The 27,345-nt window shown below is 54.7% G+C and overlaps 12 protein-coding genes across 12 annotated transcripts; 6 read left to right on the forward strand and 6 right to left on the reverse strand.

Annotated features, from left to right (window-relative positions):
- Positions 1 to 1,744: 1,744 nt before the first annotated feature.
- CC84DRAFT_1167412 (uncharacterized protein) lies at positions 1,745 to 2,970 on the forward strand. Its single transcript, XM_018179175.1, has 2 exons — positions 1,745 to 2,020; positions 2,072 to 2,970. The coding sequence occupies exons 1-2, from the start codon at positions 1,915 to 1,917 to the stop codon at positions 2,701 to 2,703; spliced, it is 738 nt and encodes a 245-aa protein (XP_018032720.1). The 5' UTR covers positions 1,745 to 1,914; the 3' UTR covers positions 2,704 to 2,970.
- Positions 2,674 to 3,904, reverse strand: CC84DRAFT_1167413 (exosome complex exonuclease RRP41). Its single transcript, XM_018179176.1, has 3 exons — positions 3,517 to 3,904; positions 2,856 to 3,463; positions 2,674 to 2,767 (listed from the first exon to the last, which is right to left on the reverse strand). The coding sequence occupies exons 1-2, from the start codon at positions 3,798 to 3,800 to the stop codon at positions 3,004 to 3,006; spliced, it is 744 nt and encodes a 247-aa protein (XP_018032721.1). The 5' UTR covers positions 3,801 to 3,904; the 3' UTR covers positions 2,674 to 2,767; positions 2,856 to 3,003.
- A 257-nt stretch (positions 3,905 to 4,161) lies between these two features.
- CC84DRAFT_1152733 (uncharacterized protein) lies at positions 4,162 to 7,419 on the forward strand (the record flags this gene model as incomplete). The annotated part of the gene is given in 2 exon segments (XM_018176816.1): positions 4,162 to 4,333; positions 4,352 to 7,419. 2 exon segments carry the CDS (start codon positions 4,162 to 4,164, stop codon positions 7,417 to 7,419), a joined length of 3,240 nt encoding a protein of 1,079 aa, XP_018032722.1.
- Positions 7,420 to 10,099: 2,680 nt separating this feature from the next.
- CC84DRAFT_1098869 (Nicotianamine synthase) lies at positions 10,100 to 11,154 on the reverse strand (the record flags this gene model as incomplete). Its single annotated transcript, XM_018174793.1, has 3 exons — positions 10,100 to 10,210; positions 10,259 to 10,728; positions 10,797 to 11,154. 3 exons carry the CDS (start codon positions 11,152 to 11,154, stop codon positions 10,100 to 10,102), a joined length of 939 nt encoding a protein of 312 aa, XP_018032723.1.
- Positions 11,155 to 11,611: 457 nt separating this feature from the next.
- CC84DRAFT_1152739 (amidohydrolase 3) lies at positions 11,612 to 13,526 on the reverse strand. Its single transcript, XM_018176817.1, has 3 exons — positions 13,004 to 13,526; positions 12,466 to 12,925; positions 11,612 to 12,419 (listed from the first exon to the last, which is right to left on the reverse strand). The coding sequence occupies exons 1-3, from the start codon at positions 13,493 to 13,495 to the stop codon at positions 11,620 to 11,622; spliced, it is 1,752 nt and encodes a 583-aa protein (XP_018032724.1). The 5' UTR covers positions 13,496 to 13,526; the 3' UTR covers positions 11,612 to 11,619.
- Positions 13,527 to 14,087: 561 nt separating this feature from the next.
- CC84DRAFT_1010104 (uncharacterized protein) lies at positions 14,088 to 16,503 on the forward strand. Its single transcript, XM_018173364.1, has 3 exons — positions 14,088 to 15,009; positions 15,099 to 15,902; positions 15,975 to 16,503. The coding sequence occupies exons 1-3, from the start codon at positions 14,228 to 14,230 to the stop codon at positions 16,468 to 16,470; spliced, it is 2,082 nt and encodes a 693-aa protein (XP_018032725.1). The 5' UTR covers positions 14,088 to 14,227; the 3' UTR covers positions 16,471 to 16,503.
- Positions 16,438 to 17,875, reverse strand: CC84DRAFT_1126611 (uncharacterized protein). The gene is made up of 3 exons (XM_018175748.1): positions 17,497 to 17,875; positions 17,232 to 17,421; positions 16,438 to 17,090 (listed from the first exon to the last, which is right to left on the reverse strand). The coding sequence occupies exons 1-3, from the start codon at positions 17,727 to 17,729 to the stop codon at positions 16,536 to 16,538; spliced, it is 978 nt and encodes a 325-aa protein (XP_018032726.1). The 5' UTR covers positions 17,730 to 17,875; the 3' UTR covers positions 16,438 to 16,535.
- Positions 17,876 to 18,518: 643 nt separating this feature from the next.
- On the forward strand, positions 18,519 to 20,344 carry CC84DRAFT_1179280 (general substrate transporter; the record flags this gene model as incomplete). Its single annotated transcript, XM_018180405.1, has 4 exons — positions 18,519 to 18,551; positions 18,603 to 19,088; positions 19,205 to 20,026; positions 20,081 to 20,344. 4 exons carry the CDS (start codon positions 18,519 to 18,521, stop codon positions 20,342 to 20,344), a joined length of 1,605 nt encoding a protein of 534 aa, XP_018032727.1.
- A 557-nt stretch (positions 20,345 to 20,901) lies between these two features.
- On the forward strand, positions 20,902 to 21,720 carry CC84DRAFT_1099175 (DUF125-domain-containing protein; the record flags this gene model as incomplete). Its single annotated transcript, XM_018174809.1, has 1 exon — positions 20,902 to 21,720. One exon carries the CDS (start codon positions 20,902 to 20,904, stop codon positions 21,718 to 21,720), a length of 819 nt encoding a protein of 272 aa, XP_018032728.1.
- Positions 21,721 to 21,752: 32 nt separating this feature from the next.
- Positions 21,753 to 22,672, reverse strand: CC84DRAFT_1262306 (uncharacterized protein). The gene is made up of 2 exons (XM_018185144.1): positions 22,556 to 22,672; positions 21,753 to 22,509 (listed from the first exon to the last, which is right to left on the reverse strand). Exons 1-2 carry the CDS (start codon positions 22,578 to 22,580, stop codon positions 22,148 to 22,150), a joined length of 387 nt encoding a protein of 128 aa, XP_018032729.1. The 5' UTR covers positions 22,581 to 22,672; the 3' UTR covers positions 21,753 to 22,147.
- A 79-nt stretch (positions 22,673 to 22,751) lies between these two features.
- Positions 22,752 to 25,108, forward strand: CC84DRAFT_1152753 (alpha/beta-hydrolase; the record flags this gene model as incomplete). Its single annotated transcript, XM_018176818.1, has 2 exons — positions 22,752 to 22,973; positions 23,033 to 25,108. Exon 2 carries the CDS (start codon positions 23,039 to 23,041, stop codon positions 25,106 to 25,108), a length of 2,070 nt encoding a protein of 689 aa, XP_018032730.1. The 5' UTR covers positions 22,752 to 22,973; positions 23,033 to 23,038.
- Positions 25,109 to 25,209: 101 nt separating this feature from the next.
- CC84DRAFT_1152754 (Arabinanase/levansucrase/invertase) lies at positions 25,210 to 27,345 on the reverse strand (the record flags this gene model as incomplete). Its single annotated transcript, XM_018176819.1, has 1 exon — positions 25,210 to 27,345. The coding sequence occupies exon 1, from the start codon at positions 26,962 to 26,964 to the stop codon at positions 25,210 to 25,212; it is 1,755 nt and encodes a 584-aa protein (XP_018032731.1). The 5' UTR covers positions 26,965 to 27,345.

Genomic DNA, 27,345 nt, shown 5'->3' on the forward strand with positions numbered 1-27,345 from the left:
GACGTGGTTGCAAGCTGTAACGCCAAAACGTGGCCCGTTGCACCAAACGCCTAAGGCGAGGAACTGGGCCTTGATGCCTGTCCCGAATCAGGTGGTAAGGCTGGACAATGGCATAGCGTCGTTTGAAGGTAGAAGTTGGGTGGGCCCACAATTGCCGAGTGCGTGATTGCTGTTTGGAAACCTGGCGTCCCCTAAGGAACGCAAGCAAGGAAGGCCTAGTGTTATAAGGGATGCCGACATGCCGCAAAGCAAGCTGACGTCTCCGCGCGGTATGCATAACGAGAATGACGCGCGCTTGAGGTTGGACAGCAACACGCATGTATGACAGAAACTGGCGCGGTACGCGCTCGGGTAATTGCTGAGTCGGGAGAACTCTTTGCAGACCCTCTCAACCTCGAAAAGACTCAGAGACTGCGCAAAAGGTCTTGAACGTGACGATTCTAGAGGTATCACGCGATTTAATGACGATGATGTTGGTGATGTTTCGAGGAGAAACGCTGGCGTGCCTGAGCCGCCAACGCCAGGCAAGCACACGCGGCATGCCAAGATCTCATCTGTCTGGCTCGGGAAGGTTGCCGGGGATAGGCACAGAAACCGATCACAGCATTCAAAATCCGACAATTTCCTTGCGCGTAGCTGTGTACATCCGATTGCAAGTCAGCCTATTGCCGCAGCATAGTAATAGCCGGACGACCTTCGTGTAACCGCGGCGAACGTTCTGTCGCATCGTCGCTCACCTAGATCCCACATTTCCACGGACTATCTAGACGATATGTATGCGCCTTCGTTGTGTAACAAGGGACTTCCGACCTACCTCGTCGTTTGCACAGGAGGCGCAGGGTAGACGGCGATCATATCATCGCAATTCACACCGATGAACAAGAAGTGGCCGCAAGCATGAGCGGAGAAGATGTTCCCAACACGATCGACTGACGAATCGCATTTACACCATGTACCCAAGTGATTGCATGTTAACACCTTACAGAGGGTTCCAAGTAAACTCGAGATCTTCTAGAGCAGACGCTACTTAAAAGCTTCCCGATTTCTACAGCGCTGACCGTGCCTCATGGTCTTCCACTTCTCCATACAGCATGGGACGGCCCGATTCCTTGTCTTGGAGAATTGCCGACCAATCTCCAAGCCAAGCCACGCATTGCCGCCTCGACCTCTACGAACGATGGATGCTGTCAAATCTAGCGCCACCCAGTTTGCCCCTTTACCTACGAGCGCCACTCAACGCCTAGATTGCAGTCTTCCAGCACCGCTCGTGTTGCTCAACTGATGTCGCTTTTAGGAAGGTAATAGCGACACCCGTTAGCTGTCACCCCACTGACTCGTACGGCACGTTCACTTGCATCCGCGATTTACTACCGTAGGCACATGGGGCCAGCGAACGCGTGCGAGCCGTCTATCATTCATCGTTTAGGGACGCCGCACCGTAGCACGACGTCTGTCGCTAGGCATCGACACGCGCGGATACCCGCACTACCGCTGAAAGTTAGACTGTCACTCCGCACCGCCAAGAGATATACCCTGCTGGCGGAGTTCGTAAGAGCGAGTTCCTGATTGAGTTCACGCGCACCGCTGTGGCGTTGGGCGTAGGGCGTTGGGCGAACGGCGACAGTTCGTTTATGCAAACGTCGACTCTGATTGCCTGCCACATTTTCTCGCTTTTTACTAACATTGAATATTACCTGAGGTCCCTTGAGGGCTCGAGCTTCGAGATCATCTGAACGTGTTCTTTAGCGGCAAAACTTAATCCTCGCGATCTATATAATTTGTGTCTGCTGTACGATATCCCTGCCACCCACCTCGCCACTCCTTGACTACAACCGCAGCTGTCAACGCTCGACAACACCCTCGAATCCAGCATATCTTAATATATATTCCTAATCGACACCTTTACTCGAGAAAATGGGTATCCGACAGTTCTTGGGTCGCGTCGTAGCGACAGTTGCGCTCGTCTCTGTTGTGGTCGCGCTGCCAACGGACAGCAAGAGCATCCGCTGCGGTCCAGCAGGTAAGGTCTCGTGCATTTCACCGCCAAAATCACACTGACCCAGTCTTTTAGGCGTCAATCTCCGCGACCCTCCCACATTCGAGGACGCCACCCCAGACCCATCCTGGAAACCCATTCCCACGGGCTGGATCTTCAAGCCCTGGTACCAAGTTCTCACCAGCAACACGCAGGTGGCCCAACTCCGCAACTTCCAATGGGACCCTACTCCAGTGACGTCGTCGGACCCGAATGGACCGATCAACGACCTTTCCTCGTTCCAAATCCCCAACAACGACACCGTTTTCACATCGTACGGTGTCGCGACTCCCAACACCAGCTACGTAAACGTCTACGAGTACCGCGGAACGGGGATCCTGGAGAACGCCACCTCTCAGTACAGCTGGCTGGGTTGGGGCTGCGACGGCTTCGGCAAGTCCTACTACGTCTCATACGCTACTGCAGCCCCGGCGAGCGGCACGCCTGCCGGGATCGACTTTATGAGCACCAGCGAATACGGCCTGGACGAGAACACCAAGAACAAGCTAGTCGAAGTTCTCAAGCAGTCCGGGAGCGAGGAGGTGCGCAAGATTGCGGAGACGTTCGTGCCAAACATACAGGACGGTGGTCGCCGCGGCAAGCCCCGCATCAGGGAGTGCGATGACGAGTGCAAAACCAACAGTGATCTGATTGGTGTCATCGGTTAGGTGGAAACTTGGAGGTCTCTTCGAGGCGAGTGGCTTCATTTTATTTTTTGTACCGGACGTAGACCTACTGGCGAACATCAGCACGTGGTCAAACATTCGAGCGAGATACCCTGTCGGAAAGGCGGCAAAATAATTAGGGGAGTTATACACACCTTTCACTTGCGAACGTGAAGAGAAAGAATCTATCTTTACAAACATGTGCATCGGCCGATGCTAGTAATCGTAATGTTCGCTCATTGTGCTGTCGTGAAGCAGCTGCCATTTGGGTATCATCTAACTTTTCACCACCTCCCCTCCTGATCACGAGAATCGCTTTCCGTACTCTTTCACCACTCCGTCTAGTATCTCCCGCATGCGCTTGCACCCGTCAATTCCTACAGCAAGCATGCCTTCTACGCGCTCCATCCGCACCCTGGTCTCCATAAGGAGTACAGACACTCGGTCGCTCCTGCCCAATGTGCCGACTGTCAAAAATGGCAGCTCTTGCTCTTCCAAGTTGTTCAGATCGAGAAGGGGATCTGAGTTGTCTGACTCGGCGGAAGTTGCTGATGAGGCTGCCGTGCATGCGACGAGGTAGTCTGTCATGGGTACACCGGCATCGATGAGGGCGAGTGTGGCCGCGTTGATGCAAGCCGCGAGAAGTGACCCGTCTTGCGAGAGAATGTGAATGTTGAGGGTTATGGTCGAGTGCGGATAGAGGTGGGTGAGGAGCAGCGATGAGTAGGCAGTTTCGAGTGTGTGCTGCATCTCCGACGTTCGCCTGCGCGTAAAGTCAGCCAACTGGCGGTGGCACCACGGTATATGCCGACTCACTTGTCGTTCTTCCTCTTGCGCCTCTCCAAGCCGCTGAATCCCGCGAAGCCAATCTCCACTTCTACTTTAGCCTCATTGTCTCTTCCTCCTCGCTGTCCTGACTGGCGACCCTCTGCTGGGCCAGTGACTGTGCACAGCACTTTTGTGTTGCCCATCTCCAGGTATGACGATCCATCAGCAGCGGCCTGTGTGCTAATTTGCGCATGTATGTTGCGGAGCTCGTTCCATCGGCGACCGTCTAGTCGGAGGAGCGCGAGCGAGTATGTGGACGTGTCGAGAGGCATGATGAGATCTCGACAAATTCGCTGCTAGAGAAGAACCGTGCAGATAAACCGAGATTATGCGCGACAGTCTCGAAAACCCGCAATGCTTCGTTGATCTACGAAGATGCAGCGTCACTTGATATTTCGATATGGTCAAAGCTCGTCGCGCAGGGATTGTGTCTTGGCACCCCGCGCCACACGTGACAGCGCGATTCCTCAGTCGCGCCATGCCATTGATACGTCAAGGCATCATCACTTGTTGATCACAGAGCAGCCACCCGCGATGCCCACTTGCCGCAGAGTACCACTGCACCGGGCTCTTCTGCCAGGATAGCACAGGCGTACCTCACCTTGCAGAATAACCATTACGCAAAACGCCACCATGTTGCGGTCTAATGGAGGCAAAGGCCACGAAAGGGCACTACGTGCTTTCGCTGAAAGTGAAATGAGCAGCGAAGAAGAGGATGGGCTTGATAGTGTACAATCGGCCCGCAAAGACCTGGATTTGTCACAGTACATCGAGGGTTCGCCATCGCCGGCTCCGCATTTTCGTTGTTGATGCTGACCGCTAGTAGAACTCACACAATCGCAAACTCTGCAAAAACAACCGCAGGATACTGATATGGGAGAACCTCTCGATGAGACCGATGAAGAAGTGCAAGAAGTGGCGAAGCCTCATCCCAAGCAGCGCAACAGCAACTCCAAAGCTGAGAACAAGAAGACGTCTGAAGGCGCACTGGGCGTCTCTTTCTCCTTCGAAGACTGGTCAGATGACAATGGCAAAGCCGACTATGAAGCTTTCAAAAACCGACGAACTGCCAAGAGGAAGCGTGTGGCCGCCGAAACGAATAGACTTCGAGCCCAAAAGAAGACAAAAGCTGCTCAGGCAACGAGCATTGTGGGAAGAAAGCCGTTGCCGAAAAAGGCGGATAGAGACACTATGTTCAGCACGGATACGGCAGGCGAGGATGTGGATCGGCAGGAAACCTTCTTGGACGAGCCCATTCCTGACTATATCGAAGAGCGCAAGGGAAAGCTGAAGAAGCTTCATGGGGCCGGTTTGCGCTACCCTCCGAGCTACGAAGACATCGACTTTCTGGAACCTCAACGTGAGGAGAAACCTGTGATGGACAAGGCTATCAAAACCCAGCGAGCTAAAAAGGACATTGTACTGCGCGCCTCAGGTGCTTTAATACCTGCGCCTATTGCTCAGTGGCTCCGAGAATATCAGGTGGAAGGTGTTCAGTTTCTCCACGAACGATTCGTCAAGCAGACCGGTGCGATCCTCGGCGACGATATGGGTCTCGGCAAGACCATTCAGGTCATCGCATTCTTGACCGCTGCGTTCGGCAAGACCGCGACTAATCATGACGCAAAACGTATGCGCAAAGTTCGCCGATTCGGAGACGATCGATGGTACCCTAGGATCATGATTGTCTGCCCTGGTACCCTGATGCGAAACTGGGAAGATGAACTGGAGAAATGGGGTTGGTGGGAAGTCTATCGGTTCCACGGTAACCCTGCCGACAGGAAAGGTGTGCTCAATGCTGCACGTAAGGGCATGCTCGAAATTATGATCACGACGTACGACACCTACCGTAACAACGAGAGCGACATTAATATCATCGATTGGGATTGTGTTATCGCAGACGAATGCCACCAAATCAAGAACAAAAACGCGGAGATCTCGAAAGCGATGAACAAGGTCAATGCTCTCTGCCGCATTGGGCTTACAGGAACGGCTATCCAGAACAAGTATGAAGAGTTGTGGAACCTTCTAAATTGGGCAAGACCCGCTGCTTATGGCTCGGCACAGGAATGGAAACAGACGGTTAGCTTACCGCTCAAGATGGGACAAGCTCACGATGCGAGCCATGCACAACTTGCCGATGCACGCAGCAAAGCCAAAGAGCTCGTCAACAAGATTCTGCCTAGCGTCTTCCTTCGCCGCATGAAGACCCTTATTGCAGATCAACTGCCTAAGAAGAGCGACCGGGTGGTCTTTTGCCAGCTTACGGAAGTGCAAGCAGACGCCTATCGCACGTTCATCGAGAGCGAGAAGTGCGAGTTTATCCGAATGGCCAAGCAGGAGTGTGACTGTGGTTCAGGTAAATCGCGTGGCTGGTGTTGTTACCAGACTGTACCGAGCGAAGGCGAGAAGTGGTCCAAGTTTATGTTCCCTTGTATGGTGACTTTGCAAAAGCTCGCCAATCATCTCGCACTGCTACTGCCCATTTCCACGGACAATAACGAGAAACAAGCCAAAGATGTCGAGAACCTTCAGCTTGCTTGCCCTGACAATTGGCCTGACCTACTGAGGATCAAAGACAGCATTCTGAAGCAATCGCAGCGCGAGTTCTGTGGGAAATGGAAGGTACTGAAGCGACTTCTGGATTTTTGGCACTCGAATGGAGATAAAGTCCTAGTCTTTTCGCACTCTGTACGCCTGCTGCGGCTGATGAAGACACTCTTCGATCTTGATGGGACCAAATACAACTTCTCCTACCTGGATGGTTCGATGAGTTATGAAGACCGCGCAAAGGCCGTTGCAGATTTCAACTCGGACCCCAATCAGTTTGTGTTCTTGATATCGACGCGAGCCGGCGGAGTAGGTCTCAACATCACCTCCGCCAATAAGGTCGTTGTCGTGGATCCGAATTGGAACCCGGCCTACGACCTCCAAGCGCAAGATCGTGCATATCGTATCGGACAGAACCGCGATGTTGAAGTTTTTCGGCTCGTATCTTCTGGCACAATCGAAGAAATCGTGTACGCTCGACAGATTTACAAACAACAACAAGCCAACATTGGCTACACAGCCTCAGATGAGCGTCGTTATTTCAAAGGAGTCATGGATCAGTCTGAGAAGAAAGGCGAGCTCTTCGGTCTCGAAAACTTGTTCACGTTCCAGGAAAGCAATATTCTGCTCCGTGACATCATGACCAAAACAAACGTGGCTGAGACAAAGGCTGGAGTTGGCGCCATGGCTTTCGATGTCGACAATTCGCAGCTAGATTCGGACGACGACGACGACGACATTCTCAGCAACACATCACTGGGACTCACAGACGACGATATCTCAATCGACTCGCAGATGAAGAAAATTGTGGATTCATTCACGTCCACAACGTCGTCCAGTAGCAGGAAGCAGAAGTTCGGGAAGAAACGCGCCGGACCTGATCCGATCAACGCGATTCTGGCAAAAGCCGGTGTCCAGTACACACACGAGAATAGCGAAGTCATCGGTCGTAGTGAAGTCGAAGCCCGCCTAGGCAAACAGGCGATGGAGCTCCGCAACGACGTCGAGCTAGGACGCAAGCGCGTGTTCGGTGGCTCTCAGTCGCAATCTCAGCACCCTGCGCATGATCCAGACGACGCCATAGATTATAGCGGCGGCGATTCGGATGATCTCAAAGTGCTAGGAGAGGCTAGAGCCGACGGGAAGGAGTTTAAAATAAACTATCGGTATCGACCTAGTGAGACGGTCAGGAGACGGCAATTTTGCGAAATGGCGCGAATGTGGGGGTATGACGATCCCGTGGAGTTCGCATTGCTGATTGAGGGCATGACCCAGGATGAACGGAGGAAGACGCTTGCAAAATTCTATCGGTCACGCAGGCGTGAGTTTGCTGGAATGTAGTGAGATATAGGAGCGCGAGCCGTGATTAGTTCCACTGTTGCGGTCTGCATCCAGGGGCGTTATTGGCGTGCATCCTTCTAAGATACCCAGATTTTCTTCCATGAACGCGAACTTTACTCAGATGGGGTGATGGCTTTATGACTATTTGGTCTTATTACTTCCCAGCGGTTCACAAGCATATAATCTTAAACTATTTAGTTCTGTTAGGATAACATGCCTGCAAAGTACCTATGGTACCCCAAAAGGATCGAGAAGCTTGTGACCTTTCTAAGTCGGGTCTTCATGGCAAACAATAGGCATAATAATTAGGCTAGTTCCCCGATTAGCATTGATTCGCGTTCTGTTCCTTTTCCCAACAAATATCACTCCATCATCCAATGACGATGACAGAACGTCGTCCTGAAGGATGTCTAAGACTGAATTTTGAGCCAATCCGCCATCCATAGTCACAAGGCCAAGAAATGGGAAAAAGCGGGGGTGTTTGTCTGGGGCAAGCTGGGATCACTAGTGCGGAATCCCTCTGGACTACGATTTGCATGGTCCAGTAGGAGAAGCGGCACAGAGGCCGATCATGGAAATACGAATCTGTTACCGTGTTTCTCCACGATAGCCTCTCATATAGTATGTTAACAAACGCATAATAACACAGGTGGAGGTGAGCGCCTACGATCTCATCTTTTACGTCGTCCGCTATGCGGGGTTAGGCTGTCGACGGCGATTCCAATTCCATAATAAGCATTCGCGGCAATGAAACAAGACTTCTGGCGACGCAGCACAGACAATGCTTGTTTCAAGCTGCATGTACAGGGCGTTGTCTTACCGAGAGGATTCCTTCTCCTATGTTGGTGGCCTAATCTGCTCCTGTGCGTCGCAGCCAGCCCGTTACAGACGTCACCGTCTCTAAGCGGTGGCTGATCAGTAGGATGTGACATCTTGTTGAGTCGTGGAGGCGACTACATTTGGCCCCACAGTGTGACAGGCGTATCCGTGGCGTAGTAAGCACGATGCCAGTGACGTAATTCACCCAATACCAATCAATGCTGCGACTGTGAGCTAGACCTTTCCAGTCGACTAGGCTATACATGTCGACCTTTATACCAACGGAATACGTAGGAGTCCCCAATTGACTCGCTAAATGCGAACAGGATTCTCGGACAGTGTAGTTTCCGCACGGACAGTGTAGGATCCAACGGCCTGCTTGATACACTTTGCTAGGCGCCCTGTAGATCTCTTACATGTCCGTGGAATCTACTTTGTGATGCATGATTCAATATCGCCGTAAATGGTCATATTTGCGATGGCCTCGTCGACGATACACATATAAAGTCACCCTACATTTGAGCGATGATTCTCTTTTCCTATCCTCATCTCACTCATCATTTGTCTCAAAAAACACCATCTCAACCATCACTAGCTCTTCTATACTTCCGTGCTCTACGCTTTCATCAACAACAATGCGTTTCGTCATTGTCGCCTTAGCCTCGCTCGTTTCTATGGCACTTGCACAGAAACAGTGCGGCCCACCCGGGTGCCCAGACGGGGCGGGAAACTGCGGTTGCTCCGGAGGCCAAGGAACCACTGTCTGCTTCTGTAGCGATCCTGGCGTGAACCAAGACGTTTCTACTCAATGCCCAAACCTCGGCGACTGTGGCTGTCCAGCCAATCAGAACGGTGCGTCCCCGGTACAAAGTCGCCCTGTCTGAGACATGGACTTGTACACAAACCCACTCTTGTGACCTAGCTGACTCTACATCCGCGAGTATAGGCAGATGCATCAGTGTATGTATAATTTACCTCTACAGAATGATCAAGGCTAATGCATGGACAGCAAGAGCCTATCATCATTCCCCCGCCGAAGGCGTGAGAGGACCACAGACGCTGTGCAGGGATGCGCTTCCGTCCGAGTCAATAGGATTGGTTCACAAAGATATCCGAGAGTGGATAGCCAGAACTATTGGAGGGACGTTTTGTGCGATTTCACGGCAGCTTGGGTCAACATGCGTAGGCTACGCTCCAGCCTTGGATTGTTAGGATATGAGGATACATATGTAGTCATTCGTTATATACATGTTATCGCCATACCCTTGGCGGTCAACGAAACTCTTCTGACGTATCCGCGCACGTGAGGAGGTGATCCGTGCAGACTGTTGAGGGTGAAGTTCGGTACGCTCCCGCGGCAACATGAACTCCAGTGATAGAGCATTATCAAATTAATATATAGACATATAGCAGCTTAGGTTACTCTAGGCTCTACTAATTTCTCTCCTATTACGTATTTGCCTAAGTCTGGTTTTTTTTATCATCATAAGAGGTACGGTATGGGGTCTGGGTTTCCTGGGCGGAGTTCCCGGCAGGGGCGATTCCCGTAGTACTGGTGTTCTTGCTCATTCACAGCGATTTGTGATGGCTTGGGTGCCATGTATCTGCCCTCGTCCTTCTAACGTATGATTCTTGCCTACGACCGAAGCCGAGTTTCGTGAGTCTTTCGCTAACCAAGGCACCTTGTTCACGCAGTGTATTCTTTCATGAACCCTGACTTTGCTCGCGTGGTATCATCGCTTCGTTATCATGAACCATGCGCCTTTACATCTCCAATATGTGTATTTCCCCGTTTCCGCAGGAGGCGTAATGCAGCACTCAAACTTTTTACCCGGCCCTCGCTCTCCAAATCCCGTCCGCCTCAAGCTTTGACCCTCAGTACAACCACCGAATTCACGACGCTATTCCACGGATGCATCTCTGCCAGAATCTCGAACCCCGCATTCTGCAGCTCTCCAGAGAGTTCCAGCACCTACCGCATCATTAGCTATCTTCACGGGCAAACCACAAGCATACTCACCGGATATAACACCCCCCGTATCCCTCTCGCACTTCTACAGACCACCACTGTACCCACTTTCAGCCTTTGCCTCAGCCCCCGTAACACTCCAATCTTCTCACTACTCTGCATTCCCACTAACGCAGCAAGAAACACCACATCGAGCGTCTCCCAGGCTACACACCCGTCAGTCGCATTCGCGGCGTCTTCGCAGGAGAATGTCATCCTCTCTGTGTGTCCCAGTTTGGCTGTGAGCGCGCAAGATACCGCGAGCGCATTGGCGTCGCGGTCGATGTTGTGCACTCTTGCAGTAGGAAAGCGCGTGAGAAGACAGAGGGACGTCAGAGGAAGGGGACCAGAGCCGATGAAAGCAATGTTAGACGGTGGGCGCATGAGGAAGGGGGTGAGAAGGGAGGCCTCGAGGTGCGAGAGGGAGAGGTAGTTTGCGTGGTATGGGAAGGAGGTGAGGAGGGTGCGGGTTTGGATAGGATCTGTAAAAGTGTTAGGACGGGCGAAAGGAATGGTGTATGTGGTTCGGGAACCGTACCTGCGTGTGGACCGGCGTCCTGGAGTATCTTCTGCGCCCAGTGGCGCTCGAGCTCGCCTTCTGCGATGGCACATAGGTTTTGGAGGGCATGGCATAGTGTGGTGGCTGCGTCGATTTGGTAGAAGTCGTCCACGACCTCGAGGCTGTACGATTGGATGCAGAGTGAAACGAGGCGCGTGAGCAGCGCGTTCACAAGATCGCACGGTGCTAGGGTTTTGAGGGGTGTGAGTTGCTGGTAGATGCTTCTTATCTCGCGGTAAAGATCTTGTGCTGCTGCTGTCGCAGGTGTAGGTGTGGGAGGCGGCGTGGAGACGGGTGTATCGACGCGCGTGAGGTAATTTTGCCCATCTCTTGCAACCTGCTGGTCCATTTCCTTCCTTGCAAGATATGAATTGGCCATGATTGAGCTCGATGTTGCAGATGTGATTCCACCAGAAAGAGGGTGCGAGCCAGTGTATGGCGAATGCTTCCCCGATGCTCCTTCTATATACAGTGCAAACCGAGGCTGCAGGGCGGGGCAGGTGAAATCTTTTCTCTCCCCACGTACACTAATATTGATTGATGTTGTGCATGCAGCATGCAAAAAGCAAACGAGATCTACTGAGACAATGCGTTGACGGTGGTTGGCTGCCTTGTTGGCGCTCGGACACAGGAGTACCTTGATGGGCTTCAGGGGCATGTCAGGCTTCCGCAACAGGCGGCGGCTACGCTCGGAGAAGCAAGTGTGTACGACTATAGCATTGTGTGTGGGACGATCGAGCCAGGTCAGTCGCAGGAAGCAGGAGGTGTGGCGGGGCATACGTGGATTTATGTAGGTCACTTGTGGGGATACCGTCTACCAGGGCGCCTCCATTGGGCTTGCTGCTCTATACACCATCTTTCCACCGACCCACGTCTCCTTAACCTTGATGTTGCGAAGTGACTCCGTGTCGAGCGTCTCCAGCGGCTCTTCCAATACGATCCAATCCGCATAGGCACCTGCCTCGATCACACCGGCCTTGCCTTCCAGGAAGGCTGCATAAGCCGGGTTGACAGTGAACCCTTCCAGAGCATCTTCAAGCGTGACAGTCTCGTCATCGTACCATCCTTTCGTTTGGCCATCGGCATCGAGGCCCGTTTTGGGACTTCGTCGTGTGACAGCGGCGTAAATTCCTTGGAATACATCTGCCGGCTCCACAGGGAAATCGCTGCCGAACACTGGCTTCAGGGGGAGTAGCGAGCGCATGCGATAGGCTTCCTCTGACGTGCGACGTTTTCCAAGCTTGGTCTCGGCGTAGTGCATGTCCGAGGTGGCGTGCGTGGGTTGTATGCTGGGGATGATGCCGATCTCGTTCATCCTCTGCTGGTCGTCGGGATGGATGATTTGCGCGTGTTCGATGCGGAACCGGTATTTTGCCTGACATTCGCGAAGAGTGGATCCTGGGCAGAGAGTCTTGAGAGCTTCCTCGAATGCGTTGATGGCGAGCCGCGCGGCTAGGTCACCAATCGCGTGAATATTGACTTGGTATCCTGCATGTGCCCACTCGTGGGTGATTTTGGAGAGCGTGGTGGCGTTGACGAGGAGCGTGCCTGAGGAGCTCTTTTTGTCGCTGTAGGGCTCGAGCATGGCACTACCCCAGCTGCCGAGGGCGCCGTCTGGAATCTGTGAGCAACGGAATACGCCAATACGTAGAGCACTTACCAGCGAACAGCTTTACGCTTTGCATATGGAAGTTTCCATTGGGTGTACTAATCTTGGTAACGTCTTCCGCACAAAATGTGTTTCTTGTCTCGCACTCAGCCATTGCGTAGACGCGAACGGTCCATGCGTCGCTCGTCGAGAGCTCCTCGTAAAGCTTCAGCTCGGAGGGGAAGACACCCGCATCATGCATTCCAACGATTCCAAGTTTGTTCAGCTCAAACATAGCATCTTGGATCCACTGGGTCCTTCGCTCCTTGCTCGGCTTTGGGTAGTACTTCATAACGATGTCCATGGCGTTGTCACAGAAAACTCCTTTCGCAGGCACCTCGCCCCCGGCAATCTCTGGCAAAGGATTTGGTAGGAGTGACAGAACTTTTTCGGAGACCCAGATACAGTGAACATCGACCCGGTCAAGCATCACGTAAAGGTCTTTGAACTGTCCGTCGATATCGAGGTCTTTCTGGCCGGTGTCAGCATCAGCTCGTCGAAAATATGACCCCGAGCATTATAGATTCTTCAAGTTAGAAAATGGACATACTGCTACTGGCCATTTCCCCTTGAAATTGGCTTGATCCCAGCCAACCCCCCTCAGCCATTGCTCGCTCGTTCCCGCGTCTTCATGCCCAGCCTTGTACTTGACAAGCCGCTGCTTCATCTCATCCATCGACTTCGTGCCGAACAAGTCGACAGAGTCCAGAGACTCGCCAAATTGCGACAAGTGGCCGTGTCCGTCCCACAATCCCGGAATCACGTGCCCCTTCCGCCTCTCCTTTACAATATCCATCGACGTCTCATCGAGGAAAACTCGCTTGAACTTCCCATTTGCAACGCTGAAACATTCAGCATGGGGCAAGTCCGCTGAGTTTGTCCGAACGGTGACGTAGCAATGGGTTTCTTCGAAGAGCTGCAGCAAGACCTTGAACGCTAGCGAACTGGTTATCGGCTCCAACAGCTTCTGCTGATTCTGGTATACAACGGAGCCAAGGAGTATGAAGGTCGATAAGGTGATGAGCCACCCGAGAGAAGGCATGATGCCTCTTGTTTGTGATGTGCGACGGGTGCGACTGAGGAGGGGGAGGGAATTTGTTCGACAGTGATAGAAATTAGGCTTATCGATACGAATCGCAACCGCGGTATGTCGCCGAAAGAGGAAGGTAGTTAACGATCGAGGCGCTCTCACGCGCTTCTATTCTACATCGTAACTCGCAATTCTTCGTCCGAAACACTTGATTTAGGGTATATACTGCTATACATCAAGTAGCCATTGAGAAACGCGTCAATATGCGGATGCTGTTGAAGCCAGGTGCAAGCTGCACTAACGCGAAGTCGGCCTTGGGACACTCACAACGGGCGACCGAGATTGCTTGTCCGCTCTATCTGCTTCCGACATCTCTCATAGCGTCGACGTCTTGCACTCTGAAACCGCGTGCCAATCTTCTTTCCCAAAAGGCGGTGTGTTGCCGCGTTCATCACTCGGGCTAGACCGACCCTGCGTCCCCTCGAACCATCAAAAGCCAATGTCGTTCCCATACATTGCCATAGCCTTGCGCACGCTTGCATTCGCCGCGCCTTGGCACCGTCCGGGACTGGCTCAGAATGTGCCCTCGTTCAGCGGGACGCTCGGCGGATGCATTGATGTGGGGGCCGTGTTTTTAAAGATGCGCACAGTCCCGCTTGCAAAAGTTGGTGCGTGATGCTGGGCATGTTTGCGCCGTCTTTCCCATCCACCTAGGCTTCGTTTCTGGCCACAGCTCTAGGTCAGATGGCTACTAATGAGGTGGAGCGGCTTCGGGAACAGCTCGAGTCTCTTCAACGATCACATGATATCCTAGTCAAGAGCTTAGCAATTGTCCCGGGAGGCCCATTCGTCCCGCCAGAGACACCAACTTTCCAGCGACAAGCGACACGTCCCAGCCTCGCGTTTGCCGATGCGTCAACCTTATCCGACACTGATTCCGAGGAGGACGAGTCGTATTTCGTGCAGGAGGAGTTGCCGTCCAAATCTTTCGACCACGAGCACCTGCGGGCACACTTACAGAATCACAATTGGAAAGAGCATGGACGAGAGATATTAGCGCCGCTTATCAAGGACCCGGGGAAGCTTTCGAAGCAGCCTCATCTGTTCCATCTTGGCCCAGGAACCCCAGATGATCGCTCTCACTACTCACATTTCCAGGTCTACGATGTGGGACCTGATGGCGCCACGGAGCTCATTGAGACGAGTGGTAGTCACAGCACGAATACCATGAGTAGAGCTACGGAAATATGGCATTCCATCAGAAATATCGGCAATAGCACGGACAAGCCAACTGTAGGCCGTATCACGATTGCACGGGAACCAGCACCGATTCTCTTTGGCGCACTGCATCTCACGCTTAATGATACGTTTGATATGGACGAACTGTTTAAGCACTTGGTACAAACGGAGGCCTCGTCAGCCCATATGCACCGCGCATTCAAGGAAGATCAAAAGCACCAGAAAACGTTTTTCTTCACTTTTGAGTACTACACGATTCTGGGGGAAGACTGCAAGCCAATGGATTGGTATGTAAACCACTACGAATACGTCTTCGAGACGCACAAGGTATCTACCCGTCTGACTTGACTTACACTGACTCCGCACCCGCACCCAGGCAGCGCGCAGACAAGGCCTATGACCCCAAAGGATCACACCTCCCCCTCTCCCGCTGCGGCGCCGTCGTCGCCCTCGCCCTCTACGACCCCAAACCCCGCCGCATCCGCAACCGCGGCCGGCGCGCAAAAACGCAGTATGGCTGGGTGCAGGACATCTGGTCGCCGTGGCAAGTCCTGCAGCTGGAGTGCTTTCCCGACTGGCGTGCAACGCCCGACACCTTCGAGTCCGGCAACCGCTTCCTCAACGGCCCGGAAGCCTTCCTGCACGCTCTGCTAACCGAGTACCGCGACGCCCGCAAACGCTATGAGGAGATTTACACGCGGATCACCGAGCTGATCACACCGCCGCTGGGGTTTTTGTTCGATGCGGAACTGAGGGATCAGAGGTTATTTGAAGATCGCAAGTTCACGTGGACAAGAAGGTATTTCTACGCGCACCAGACGCTCGGGAATGTGAATGATAGCATCAAGTCCATGATTGATGCTTTTGAGGATACGTTCACGGACGAGGTTTGGGAGGGGAAAAGCAAGACGCTGTGGCCGCTGTACGAGGAGTCGCCGCGCAACGACCACTGGAAACGGCGGCTGCGGACGCTGAGGCTAGCGTTTGAGCGCGAGATGAAGGAACTCCGGACGCTGCAGCGCGAGAACAACGAGCGGCGGCAGGAGGTCAAGAGCTTGCAGGACCACCTCTTCTCCGGCACCAGCATCCAAGAGTCCCGCAAGAGCGTCGAGCTGTCCGACATCACCGTGCAGCAGGGCCGCAACATCAAGCTGCTCACCATCGTAAACTTGTTCTTCATGTGCGCATCACATCCTACGCCCGCCACTACCCATGGGCAACGCTTTGATGGAAGATAGGCTAACGCCCCCAGGCCCCTCACCTTCGTCACCTCCGTCTACGGCATGACCAACATGCCCGGGGACCCCTCGCCGTACTGGCCCTTCGCCATCACCCTCGCCGCCGTGTGCGTCCCGTTCTTCAGCCTCATCGGCTTCCTCTCGACCGACTTCGGGTACCGCATCTGGGTCCGCAAGACCAAATCGCTGTACCGCTGGCTGCGGCCCAAAGCCGCTGGGCCACCCCAAGAAGATGACGAGGCGTTTGAGCCGAGGCCGGTGGACCGAACGTTGAGCACGGAGGAGGGAATGAGGTTGAGGATGGGGGCGGGGCCCGGGGGGAAGGGGAACAGGGAGAGGAGGCCAACGGTAGACAGTGGGAAGGGTAGGGAGAGTCTGAGCCATCCGAATATAAGGCGGATGGTTGAGGCGATGGGGGAGGGGCGGCAGAGTGGGCTGGTGCGGATGGGGAACGTGACGAGGGAGAAGGAGGGGGGCGGGGATGCGGTCGTTGATATGAAGGGTGGTTGACGTACACATCATGGCATTGCGCTTTCGTCCTATCAAGCAAGGAACGGATGAAGGACATCATCTACCTAGTACGCCTTCACACCCGCCAACTTCAGCACCAGCTCCGTCTCCTCTGCCTCCTCGAACGGCGCGTCCCGGGAGTACGTGTCCGGCTTGCCAAGCCGGAGGTGCTTGTCTTCCTGGTGGAAGATGTTGGCGTGCGGCCAGTGCGTGGTGCCTAGCTTGCTGTTGTAGTAGTCTACTTTCTTCCTCCTATCCTCTTCCGAGGCAAACGCCGCAGGGGTATAGCAGATGTACATGACGGCCCGCAAATTCTGAGACTCCGGGAGCTTGTTGTAGTGGATGGTGCGCGAGTCCCAGAGAATCAAGTCTCCCGGGTCTGCGCAGACCTTGACGAGCTCGCAGCCCCGGTCCTCAAACCACGTCACCTCGTCCTTCTCGAAGCCGAACCAGTCAATCGAGCCCCAGGTGCCGCGGCCAACCTTTTCGGGGAACTTCTTGAAGAACTGCTCGTTTAGCGCGTGCGAGCCTTTCATGACGAGCAGGCCGCCGTCGGTGGGGCCGTTGGGGGCGAGGTTCAGGATGCCTTGGATGCATTGCATACCCTTGCGTATCGGGTTCTTTGGGTCGTTAATATACCCCAGATGTCATGGGAATAAGGACTAGGGTGCAGTTTTGAGAGCACTGTGTTACCCCAGGAGGAGCGATGTAGTGCCCCCACTTTTGCCTTCAGAACGGCGGGAGAGGGGGGTTTGGCGTACCTGATCGACGTGAGGCCAGGGTTCGCTAGGCGGGTGCTCTGCAGGTAATGTAAAGTTCATCCCGTCGAAAGAGACGAGGAGATCGGAGGTGCCCCAGAGCTTAGCGAAGGCGTCGATGATGGCGGGTTCGGTGCGGGCATCCCAGAGGACTTTTTCGTGTTGGCAGTGGTAGCCGTAGAACATGCCTCCCCTGCGCTGCGGTCAGTTTTCCTCCAAATTCTGTACACGTAATGCAACATGGGATGATGGAAGTATGAATCCATACTTGATGTGGTCGGGCAGGTGCTTTGGGTTCCACGTTGACTTGTCGTCTTTCTTGAAGCCATACGGAAAACTTTCAAGCCAATTGAACATGCGATCAACGTAGGACTGCGCCTTTTCCGTGGGCAACACGCCCTTGACTACATAGTAGCCATCGCGGTAGAGGTCGTCACGCCAGTCGCCGTGCTTGATGCTTGTATCGATCCGGGGCTCTGTGTCGTACTCTGAGTGAGGCATGTTGAGCGGCAAACCCACGTTTGTAGAGTATTTTGAGTTGGAACAAGACAGCGCAGGTAAGGAGCGTGGTGAGCTTGGGCTTTGAGAGAGTTGCAATCAAGCGTCTCCCAAGGTGCGGAGGCTTCAGGTATACCTATGTAAGAAGGGCCGCAGTTTCGCCGCCTCATGCTCGAAATATGTTGACCATGCGCATGCATACAAGCGACGTCCTGCGTGCGATACCACCATCCGCTGGCTTGGAGCCTGCGGGGAAAGTGTTTCGGGGGAGTTCGGACTCGTCCGAGGTGCTGGGCAGCTGTCGGTACAAAGTATCCGAAACGCTTATCTCCGCACAATTGTCCTTCCGAAGAAAGATGTTCACGATGGCCAGTTGCGCCGAGTATGTCGACCTATCGGAAGGTTTCTCTTTGTCACTAACACCATGGATGGGGTTTGGAACGGTTAGAACGACTGCTCAGGGTAAGCTTTCACCATATACGAACAGCGATCGTCAGCAGGGTTGATGCCAACACATAGGCACGGGCGCCGGGTGCAGCATATATTACCAAAGTGGTAGTGAATCGGCTATTCTGCGCCGATGGTCAATCGTGGATCTTGATAGCCGTATTTGTGCGATAGAACTCATGGAGGAGATTATTGTTTGAGCTGTTCGAGGCGCGGATCTTATATGAGTTGATCCGAGCCGGTGAGATGTGTCTCGACCATTGCGTGTCATTAATGCCATCGCACGTGTTGTAATCGATCATGTTGAGCTATCTCGAAGGACTCACGCCGACGTCCCTGGGCTGCATGGCCTTGGCCTCAGTCGGGGGCTTCCTCTTCGTCGGTCACCCCATCTGATACCCTCACCCAACCCAGTTGACCTAAATCCAGGGTTTTGACAACGGCTGGTGGGGAACCATCCTCGGGTCGCAGAAGTTCTTGCACGACTATGGGTCGTGCGCCATCGTTGAAGGCGTCGAAATATGCAACCTGTCGACGTCTCAGAAGTCCGCTGGGAGTTCAGTGCAATCGGGGGGGATAAGTGAGGCGCCTCAGCCATTCGACAAGAGGGTTCAGCTGACGAGTGCGCCTGCAGTGATTGCCTGTCTCTTCTCAGTCTACCTAAACAACCTCCTCGGCCGCCGTCTGTCTCTAATTATCACCGGCTTTGTTTCGATTGTTGGCGTCCTGATTGAAATTACATCCAGTGCTGGTAATGGCCCTGCGCGCTTCGGCCAGTTCGTAGCTGGAAAGGTCATCGCGTCTATTGCAATGGGGCTGGCTGCGAACATCGTTCCGATCTACCTGTCAGAGACGTCTGCTGGGGAGCGTCGCGGCTTCGCAGTCACGTCGTATCAGAATGTTATGATCCTCGGCGTAAGTAAATCATCCGGGGTAATGTGGATATAGTCGTAAAAAAGTGGCGTCTTCTTGCTGAGCTGAGACACTTGTCACTCTATCGTAACTTACGCTGATTTGTATTTGCACATTAGGTCATCCTGGCGTCCGGCGTGGTATACGCTTCCTCCGCCATGAGCACAAAAGCAGCATACTGGATCCCCATCGGCATGCAACTGATCGCCCCCTCAGTTATGGTCATAGGCTCACCTTTCCTCCCCGAGAGTCCTCGCTGGCTCGTATGGAAAGGCCGAAACGAAGAAGCCAAAGCAGCCGCGCAGAAGCTCTTCTCAACTCCTTTTAACGACTTCGACGCAGCCGACTACGTCAACGCAATCGAGATCGCCATCGACTCTGATCGAGCACACGAAATGGCATCGAGCTGGAGAGACCTCTTCCGCGGGCCAGACCTGCGGCGTCTGCTCATCGCCGTGGGCATCCAGTCGCTTCAACAGGCGCAGGGCTCGTCGTACATGAATAATTACGTGGTGTCTTTTCTCCAGTCCACAGGGGTAACGAATGTCTTCCCCGTCATCATGGGGCTGTACACTTTGTACTACTTCGCCATTCTCACCGGACACTTCCTCCCCGACATGGTAGGCCGTCGGCCAATCCTCATGTCCACGGGCGCCTTCTGCGCAACCTGCCTCATCACCGTTTCCGCATTAGTCGTGGCATACTCGAACCCCCCAGAGGCGGCACAGAAAGCCTCCATCGCATTGATCTTCCTCTGGCAGATCGGCTTCGGCATCCAGTCTCCGCTGATCTGGATCGTGACAGCCGAGTCCGCGCCAACGCGGAACAGAGAGAAAGTCCAGGCCATTGCTGTGTTCTTAGGCTTTGGCGTCTCGCTGCTGATCGCGTCTGTGTCGCCGTACCTCCAGGACGCCGGCTACGGTAATCTGGGCGGGAAGATTGTGAGTCGTCCATTTCCGTTTGGCAGCGAGAGTAGACTTGCTGACGAGTGCTAGGGCTTCATCTGGGGCGCATTTTCCGTGGTGACGGTGGTCTGGGTGTTCTTCATGGTGCCCGAGATGCGGGGCTTCACGATTGAGCAGCTCGACTTCCTCTTCAACACGCGCATCCCGACGCGGAAGTTCGCGGGGTACAGTTTTGCGACGAGTGAAGGGGAGGCGGTCTTTGGCTCGGCAGAGGATGTGCAGGAGGAGTTGGGCGAGGACGACGTTAAGGCTGCCGTTGTGGCGACTCACAAGGCTGTGAAGAGGGCGCTGTAGGGTTGGAGGGTGGCGAGGTACGCATGCATCGGTACAGCGACATTGTATCACAGCGCGAACAATAAAGACATTGTCCTCAGCTTCAGAGGGTATGGATGTTTCAAGGCGCAATACCAAGCATCACCCAAGCACTCGAAGCTTTTCGCCTCCCTCAAATCGCCATCCTCGCAACTCGTGCTGACGGTCAAAAACGTGCCATTGCACGCACTCCCATTGGCCAAGCGGTTGGGGTCCAGCCGTCTTCGGCTAGTCCGTTCCGCGGACCCGGTCCTCATACATAACAGCCTCTCACGCAGCCGCAATTGAAAAGCTACATTCCCACCGCTGTCTTGTCGCTGACGTTTCCTGGCGCTGCGATTGGCTGAGCGGTCTTGCAAACAGGTGCGCCGACGGTGACCGGCCCACGCAAATACGGGCGCATCAAGAATATGAAATGGTCGGGTCCGCTGTGGGTGCGCAGAGCACGCACTTCGGCGAGGAAATCTTTCTGGGACATTATGGCGAATTTACTAGGGACTTCGTACGGCACGCTCAGGAACGAGGTGGGAGCCTATTCAATGTTGCCATCGACGCCGACGGCTGGGGGCGATGAAGAGAGCTTGGGGAAGAGCAACGACGAAACATCAAGCCAGACCACAGTTCAGTCTTCAAGTCGGTCATCACGGATGGACCCGCGGATCATATCAGACGCCATCATCGGTCTATCAGACGGTCTTACCGTTCCCTTTGCCCTCACAGCAGGCCTCTCTGCACTCGGAAACACCCAGGTCGTCATCTACGGCGGCCTCGCGGAACTCATTGCTGGATCAATCTCCATGGGACTCGGCGGCTACCTTGGAGCCAAAAGCGAAGCCGAAAGCTATTCTGCCACCCAAGTCCAGACGCGAAAGAAGATCATGGCCGATCCGACCGGAACCGAAGAGGACGTCAAGAGCATCGTGGAGGACTTTGGACTGCCCGAGGAACTGAGCGAGCTGGTGACGAGGAAGCTGGTGGAAGGGAACGAGGAGCGCCTAGAAAAGTTCCTGATGAAGTTCGAGCACTCGCTGCCGGAGCCGCCGTCGAATCGGGCGCTCGTGTGTGCGTTGACCATCGCGATGGGGTACTTTATCGGCGGCTTCATCCCCCTGCTGCCGTATTTCTTCGTTGGGCCCAACGACGTGCAAAAGGGTCTTGCGCTGTCCGCGTGTGTCATGGTGGTGACGCTGTTTGCATTCGGCTATGTGAAAACTGCGGCGGTGCATGGGTGCAGTGGCATAGGCCCTGTGTGGGATGCTATCAGAGGAGGCGCTGAGATGGTTGTGGTGGGAAGTCTGGCGGCGGGTGCAGCTATGGGGCTCGTAGCCTTATTCAGTCAGGGTAGCGAGCCTGTGTGAACAGCATGTCATCTTCAAAAGGTGCTCGACACCAAAATGTAAGAATATCATGGTATAATGCTGTACAGGTGCACAATGATCCGACCAATGCACGTCTCCTTCTCTACATAACTTACACGTAATCGGTACAGAGAGAGGGCGATTCCTACTCCCACAATCCGGACAGCCTTTCAGACCCTCCGGACATCTGTTTAGGGTCCTCCGTGCTTGTGGTGCTGACGTAAGGCCATTTGCAAATTCAAGTTTCAATCGTTCTGTAGAGCTAATGTCCTCGCGTTGAACTGGAACTCGAGGATACCAGGCATACAGAACGGCAGAGACAGACATTGCAGTGGCGGTGCGTCAGCACCTTTGATGACATGTTTGGCCCTCTTGCAGCTTTTCTTTTGTGCTGTTGGTGCCGTAGTCATATTTGGCATGTCCCCGTTCACTTGTTCTCCTCTGAAGTGGCCTGCTCTTCCGGCTTCGACTCCTGCACGCCCTTGTACGGCCGCCCCGCGTACAGCATGTACCCTTTCTCTTCAATAGTGCCCTGCTTCTCGTCCTTCTCGGCCCTGCCCTCGCCAAACGCGCCCGTTTCCAGCTGTCCCGCAACACTGATGGGTCGGTTTCCGCGGAATCGCTTGCGCATGTCGATCTGGCCCTTTTTGCACTCGGCGTAGCCCTTTTGCAGTTGCTGGCATTGGGTGGGAAGCGTGTATTTGAGCGGAGGCCGGAGGCAGTCGCCGGGCTTGTTCCGCTCGACCATGATGCAGTCCGAGTTTTGGAGGCAGAAGGCGAGCGCCGCGCCTGCACAGGTTAGCTGGTGCGAGCTGCAGGATGGGAAGCGGCGTACGGATGTCCTTGCACGACTGCGGCATCTTGACGAGTCTCAACTGGGGCGAATGGAAAGCTACCGCGTCATTGGAGTTGCAGAGCTCCTGGGCGCATCAGCTCGCACTTTCGAGGTGGTTTTTGCCGAGAATATGCCGACGGCGCGTGGTTGCGCATGGGTCTTCACATGCGAGGGCCCGAAACGTCATCAACCGCCAGCTCACTCCACGATGTGAGTCTGTGCTGTCACATGCACGAGCCTCGCGAGCATGCAAACACACAGCGCCAGACTGCGTGTCCGCACCGTGCCGACCCCTTCTTAAACTCAAGCTGCGCTTGCCATCGCCGCTCAACGCTCGCACCTCGAGTCCACGCGCCGCTTGACGGTCGCCACTGCTGTTCGCCTGGGCGCATCCCGCGCAGGGAGCCTGTAGAATTGCGTATGTGCCCTTTCATCGCGCCCAACATGGCCAGCACCGCATGCTGACCGGCTGACCAGATCGCCATGCCTCTCCGCATCCCCTTCCTCGGGCGTCTGCACGTCCGGGAGTACTTCGTCCTCGCCCTCTCCATCGTGCTCATTGCACTCGAGTCCATCATCGCACTCATCACTGTCGCCATTCCCACGCCCATAATCAACATATTCTACCGCATCACGCGAAGACTGTTCAACCAATTGTCTTCGCCCAAGTCGCGCCGTAGCAGGCAGCAGAAGAAGGGCGTGTGGAGCTCCATCGCCAATGCTCCGGGATTCGGAGAGCTTTGCGAGCTCTATGGGTACTACGCGGAAGAACACGTCGTGCAGACTGGCGACGGATATCTGCTGGGCCTGCATAGATTGGCGCATAGGAGGGGGGAAGAAGACACGAGGGTCAATGCCGGCCCAGGCAAGGGGGGCTTGAAGAAGAAGGTCGTTTACCTGCACCATGGACTCATGATGAACAGCGAGGTCTGGGTCTCTCTGACCGAGCGGGAGCGTTGTCTTCCTTTCGAGCTGGTCGAGAGGGGATACGATGTCTGGCTGGGCAACAACCGCGGGAACAAGTACTCCAAGAAGAGCGTGCACTGCGCGCCAACCGACCAGGCTTTCTGGAACTTCAGCATGGACCAATTTGCCTTCCATGATATCCCAGATTCGATCGGGTACATCCTCAAGACGACTCACCAGCCGTCTCTGTCCTACATTGGCTTTTCGCAAGGCACTGCGCAGGCCTTCGCCACGCTTTCTATTCACCCTGACCTGAATGAAAAGGTCGATGTGTTCATTGCGCTTGCGCCGGCCATGTCTCCACCAGGTCTTACTTCTGGAATCGTCAACTCGTTCGTCAAGACATCGCCCGACATCATCTTTCTAGCTTTCGGGAGGAGGTCCATCCTGCCTTCCACCACTATGTGGCAGTCAATCCTTTACCCACCCATCTTTGTCCGTCTGATCGACGCTTCGTTGCACTTCCTCTTTGGATGGACCGCCAGCAATATTACTGCACACCAGAAGTTGGCCGCATACCCGCATCTTTACTCCTACACTTCGACCAAGAGCGTCGTCCACTGGTTCCAGATCATCCGCAATGGCGTCTTCCAGATGTACGACGACGACGCGCCAAGCCTCATGTCCAATAAATCCAAGTACTACAAAGTTGCCAAGTTCCCAACCCGCAACATTAAGACACCTATCGTACTAGTATACGGTGGCTCAGACAGCCTAGTCGACATCAACGTAATGCTCAAAGAGCTCCCTCGCCATACCATCGCGAAGGAGATCCCACACTACGAACATCTCGACTTCCTCTGGGCCTCCTCTGTAGACCAGCTCGTCTTCCCGCACGTCTTTGAAGCGCTAGAAGACTACGCCGGTCTCGCAGGCGAAGAAGCCCCGTCCCTCGGCCACCGCAAAGAAAAGCGCTTCCGCTCACCAGGCCGCTACAAAGGCCTCCTCCCCGAATCCGGCGCGCTCCCCGGCCCAGAAGGCGACGATGCCGGCGACGAGTCCTCCTCTAGCCCCATCGCCCTCCGTTCGCGGAAACACTCCCAATCGACCCGCAAAATTTCCTTCACCGACCCTCCACCCGCGGACGTCCCGCAGCCGCAGTCGCCCTCGGCGCAGAAATCCAGAATCCCGCATCTCGCATCAAGCTACGCCTCCGCGGTAGAACGCACGCACTCCCCCTCGGACCGCACAACCACCTTTCCCCCGCCCGCAGCCAAAGTTCCCATCCACACACTCGAGTCCGCCTCGCCCGCGCCTTCAGCCTCGCAAGCGACGGCACATAGCTCGACGAGTCGGCCCGAGGGGTGGTGGTCGTCTGACGAGGTGGGTGGGACGGCACAATCAGGCCCGACAACGCCGGAGCGTTCTGCACCTCAGAAGATATCGAAAAAGCAGAGCTTGGATAGTGTGCGGAGTGTGCAAAGTGGCAAGGTTGGGGGTGTCTTTGGGGAGAGGGGGATCACATTGGGGGTGGGGAAGGCGGTGAGTGGGTTGGTCGGGGGGTTGGGGAGGGGCGAGAGTCTGGAGAGTGGAGAGAGTGAGGGGGGAAAGAGGAGTCGGGGGAGGGTGAAGAGGGGTAGTGCGTAGGATGTGAAGTAGACGATACAAACCCCAAGTGTACTCACACCATTGACTTAGTACTGTAGATCAAATGCATACTAAAGGTATGTTACACTGTACCGACATCATCACTCCTTCTTCCGATGAAGTTCCTCACTCGAAAAATCCGCAATCTCTAGATCCAGCGTCGTTTCTGTAACATGTATATCCGAGAAGTCCGCAGGCACCAGAACCGGCTCCCAGTTCCCAAACGCATACAAGCCAAACATGGCACCAGTAAAAGACATCCCGACAGGCGGCGTTATGGCGAGCTCTTTCGATGTGAACGTGGATTTTTGAGCCGGGACGTACTCTTCATCTCCATACTTCGCATACAGCCTATACACCCCGTCATGCGCTTCGACGCCCAGTGGCACGGTGCGATCCATGGGGAAAGGGCCATGTTGGATCACACTGAAACCCCCTGCCTGTCCCTCGGGTCTTCGACACACAATGGTCTTAAGATAGCTGTCGCCGTCCTGAACACAGCCGATGCCGATGGTGGCGTATGAAAAAGGACTCCAGTACACCACAATACCGGCTTCGTAGCCCGGCCTATTGGGTTCAAACTCCAACTTGGCGTGGAAGGACTCGCGGTACTCGGTTTGTTTTCGCAGCAGCATCGCAGGCGCCTCTGGCGAGGAGAGATTGTAGCAATTTCCCCACAGACGAAGCCTTCCCGGACGCTCTCGGAGGAGCTCGTAGCACTTCTTCAGCGGCGTATTTCTCTGGTACCAACCCAGCTCCAGCTCTTCCCCGCTCAAGTCCGCGGTCCACTTGACCGGGGCCTCCCCCGCGCGCTTCTCCTCAATCTCCTGCACCACCGCGTCCCGCCCCTTTGTCACCAGCCTCACGTTTCCCCCCTCGTTGAAAACCGGCCACCCATTGACCCACTCCACCGTCACAAGAAACGTCTCGCGCCCCAGCTGCGGCTCCAGCCACGTCCCCTCCCCATCCTTGAGCGGCCGCACTCCGAGAAAGACAGCCCACCACCGCCCCTCCCCGTCCTCAAACACATCCGCGTGCCCCGTCCGCTGCACCTCCTCGTCGGGCCCGTTGTACCACAGCGGCTTTCCCTGCGACTCCCACGGCCCGTATACACCCTCCGTACTCCGAAATACCCACTCCTGATGCCCGGCCTCGGTCCCGCCCTCCGCGACGAAGAGGTAGTAGTACGGTGCTTTGAACAGGATGTGCGAGCCCTCTGCGACGCCGAACTCGCTTTGTCGAATGACTCTCGGAGCCGTCAGCGTGCGGCCGGTCTGGATGTCGATTTGCGAGATGTGGATGGCAAAGTCCTTGAGTTTGGACGCGGGGTTGCGGTCTGCGACGCGCACGGTCGTGCTGAGGTAGGCCTTGTCGGCGTCGTCGGGGTCCCAGAAGAGGTCCTGGTCGAAGCCCGGGTTGTCGAAGTAAACGGGGTCGCTCCAGGCGCTGTCGTCAAAGATGTTGTCTGTCCAGACGTAGAAGCCCCGCGGGAAGATGCGCTCATCGGTGGCAGGCCTGTATCTATGGAAAACACCGGTGGTCAGATAGAACCGTTTCTCCGATGTTCGGTAGCGTAGCGTGGACGCCCATGATCCGGCGCCAGGCTCGACAGTGCGTAGATTGATTTGTGAAGGGCGGGTGAGTGCGTGGCCGATGAGTTTCCAGTTCAAGAGATCTGTGGAGGTGTAAATTGGGCAAGAAGGCGTGTATTCAAATGTCGAGGTGCTGAGGAAGAAACGGGTTGGTTCTTGAGCGGTACCGGGGACGACGCAGATTGTCGGATCTGGATTGAAGCCGCGGATGATGGGATTGGTGAAAGTTGGCGAGCTGGAAGGCTCTATGTGATGGGTATGCATTCTGGGCTGGTGCGTTTCGTGAGGATTTGCTAGGGACTGTTTTCCCGTATGAGTTATGGAGTCGATGTGTAGTCCTCATACTAAGTACCCTACAGACCTGGTGCCAAGCAAGATCTTCCACCAATGTGAGACTAGCATACTCAAACTTCATGGTCGGATGTAAACCGGGTAATCGGTAGAAGGTGGGAATGTACCAATTACTTGCAGTTTTTCAACAACTTGGATAGGCTTCCTTCGTATCGTTAGACACCACAGTTACGAAGGTGGGCTGGGAATACCGACTAAGCCTCGCATGACAGTCACAGACACAGCCACACCACAACAACTCCTCGCACTTCATCAGTGATACGCATCGGTCAAAAGCAAGTTTGTGACGGCTTG

Source organism: Paraphaeosphaeria sporulosa (genome assembly GCF_001642045.1).
Source record: "Paraphaeosphaeria sporulosa strain AP3s5-JAC2a unplaced genomic scaffold CC84scaffold_9, whole genome shotgun sequence".
Lineage (NCBI taxonomy): Eukaryota > Fungi > Ascomycota > Dothideomycetes > Pleosporales > Didymosphaeriaceae > Paraphaeosphaeria > Paraphaeosphaeria sporulosa.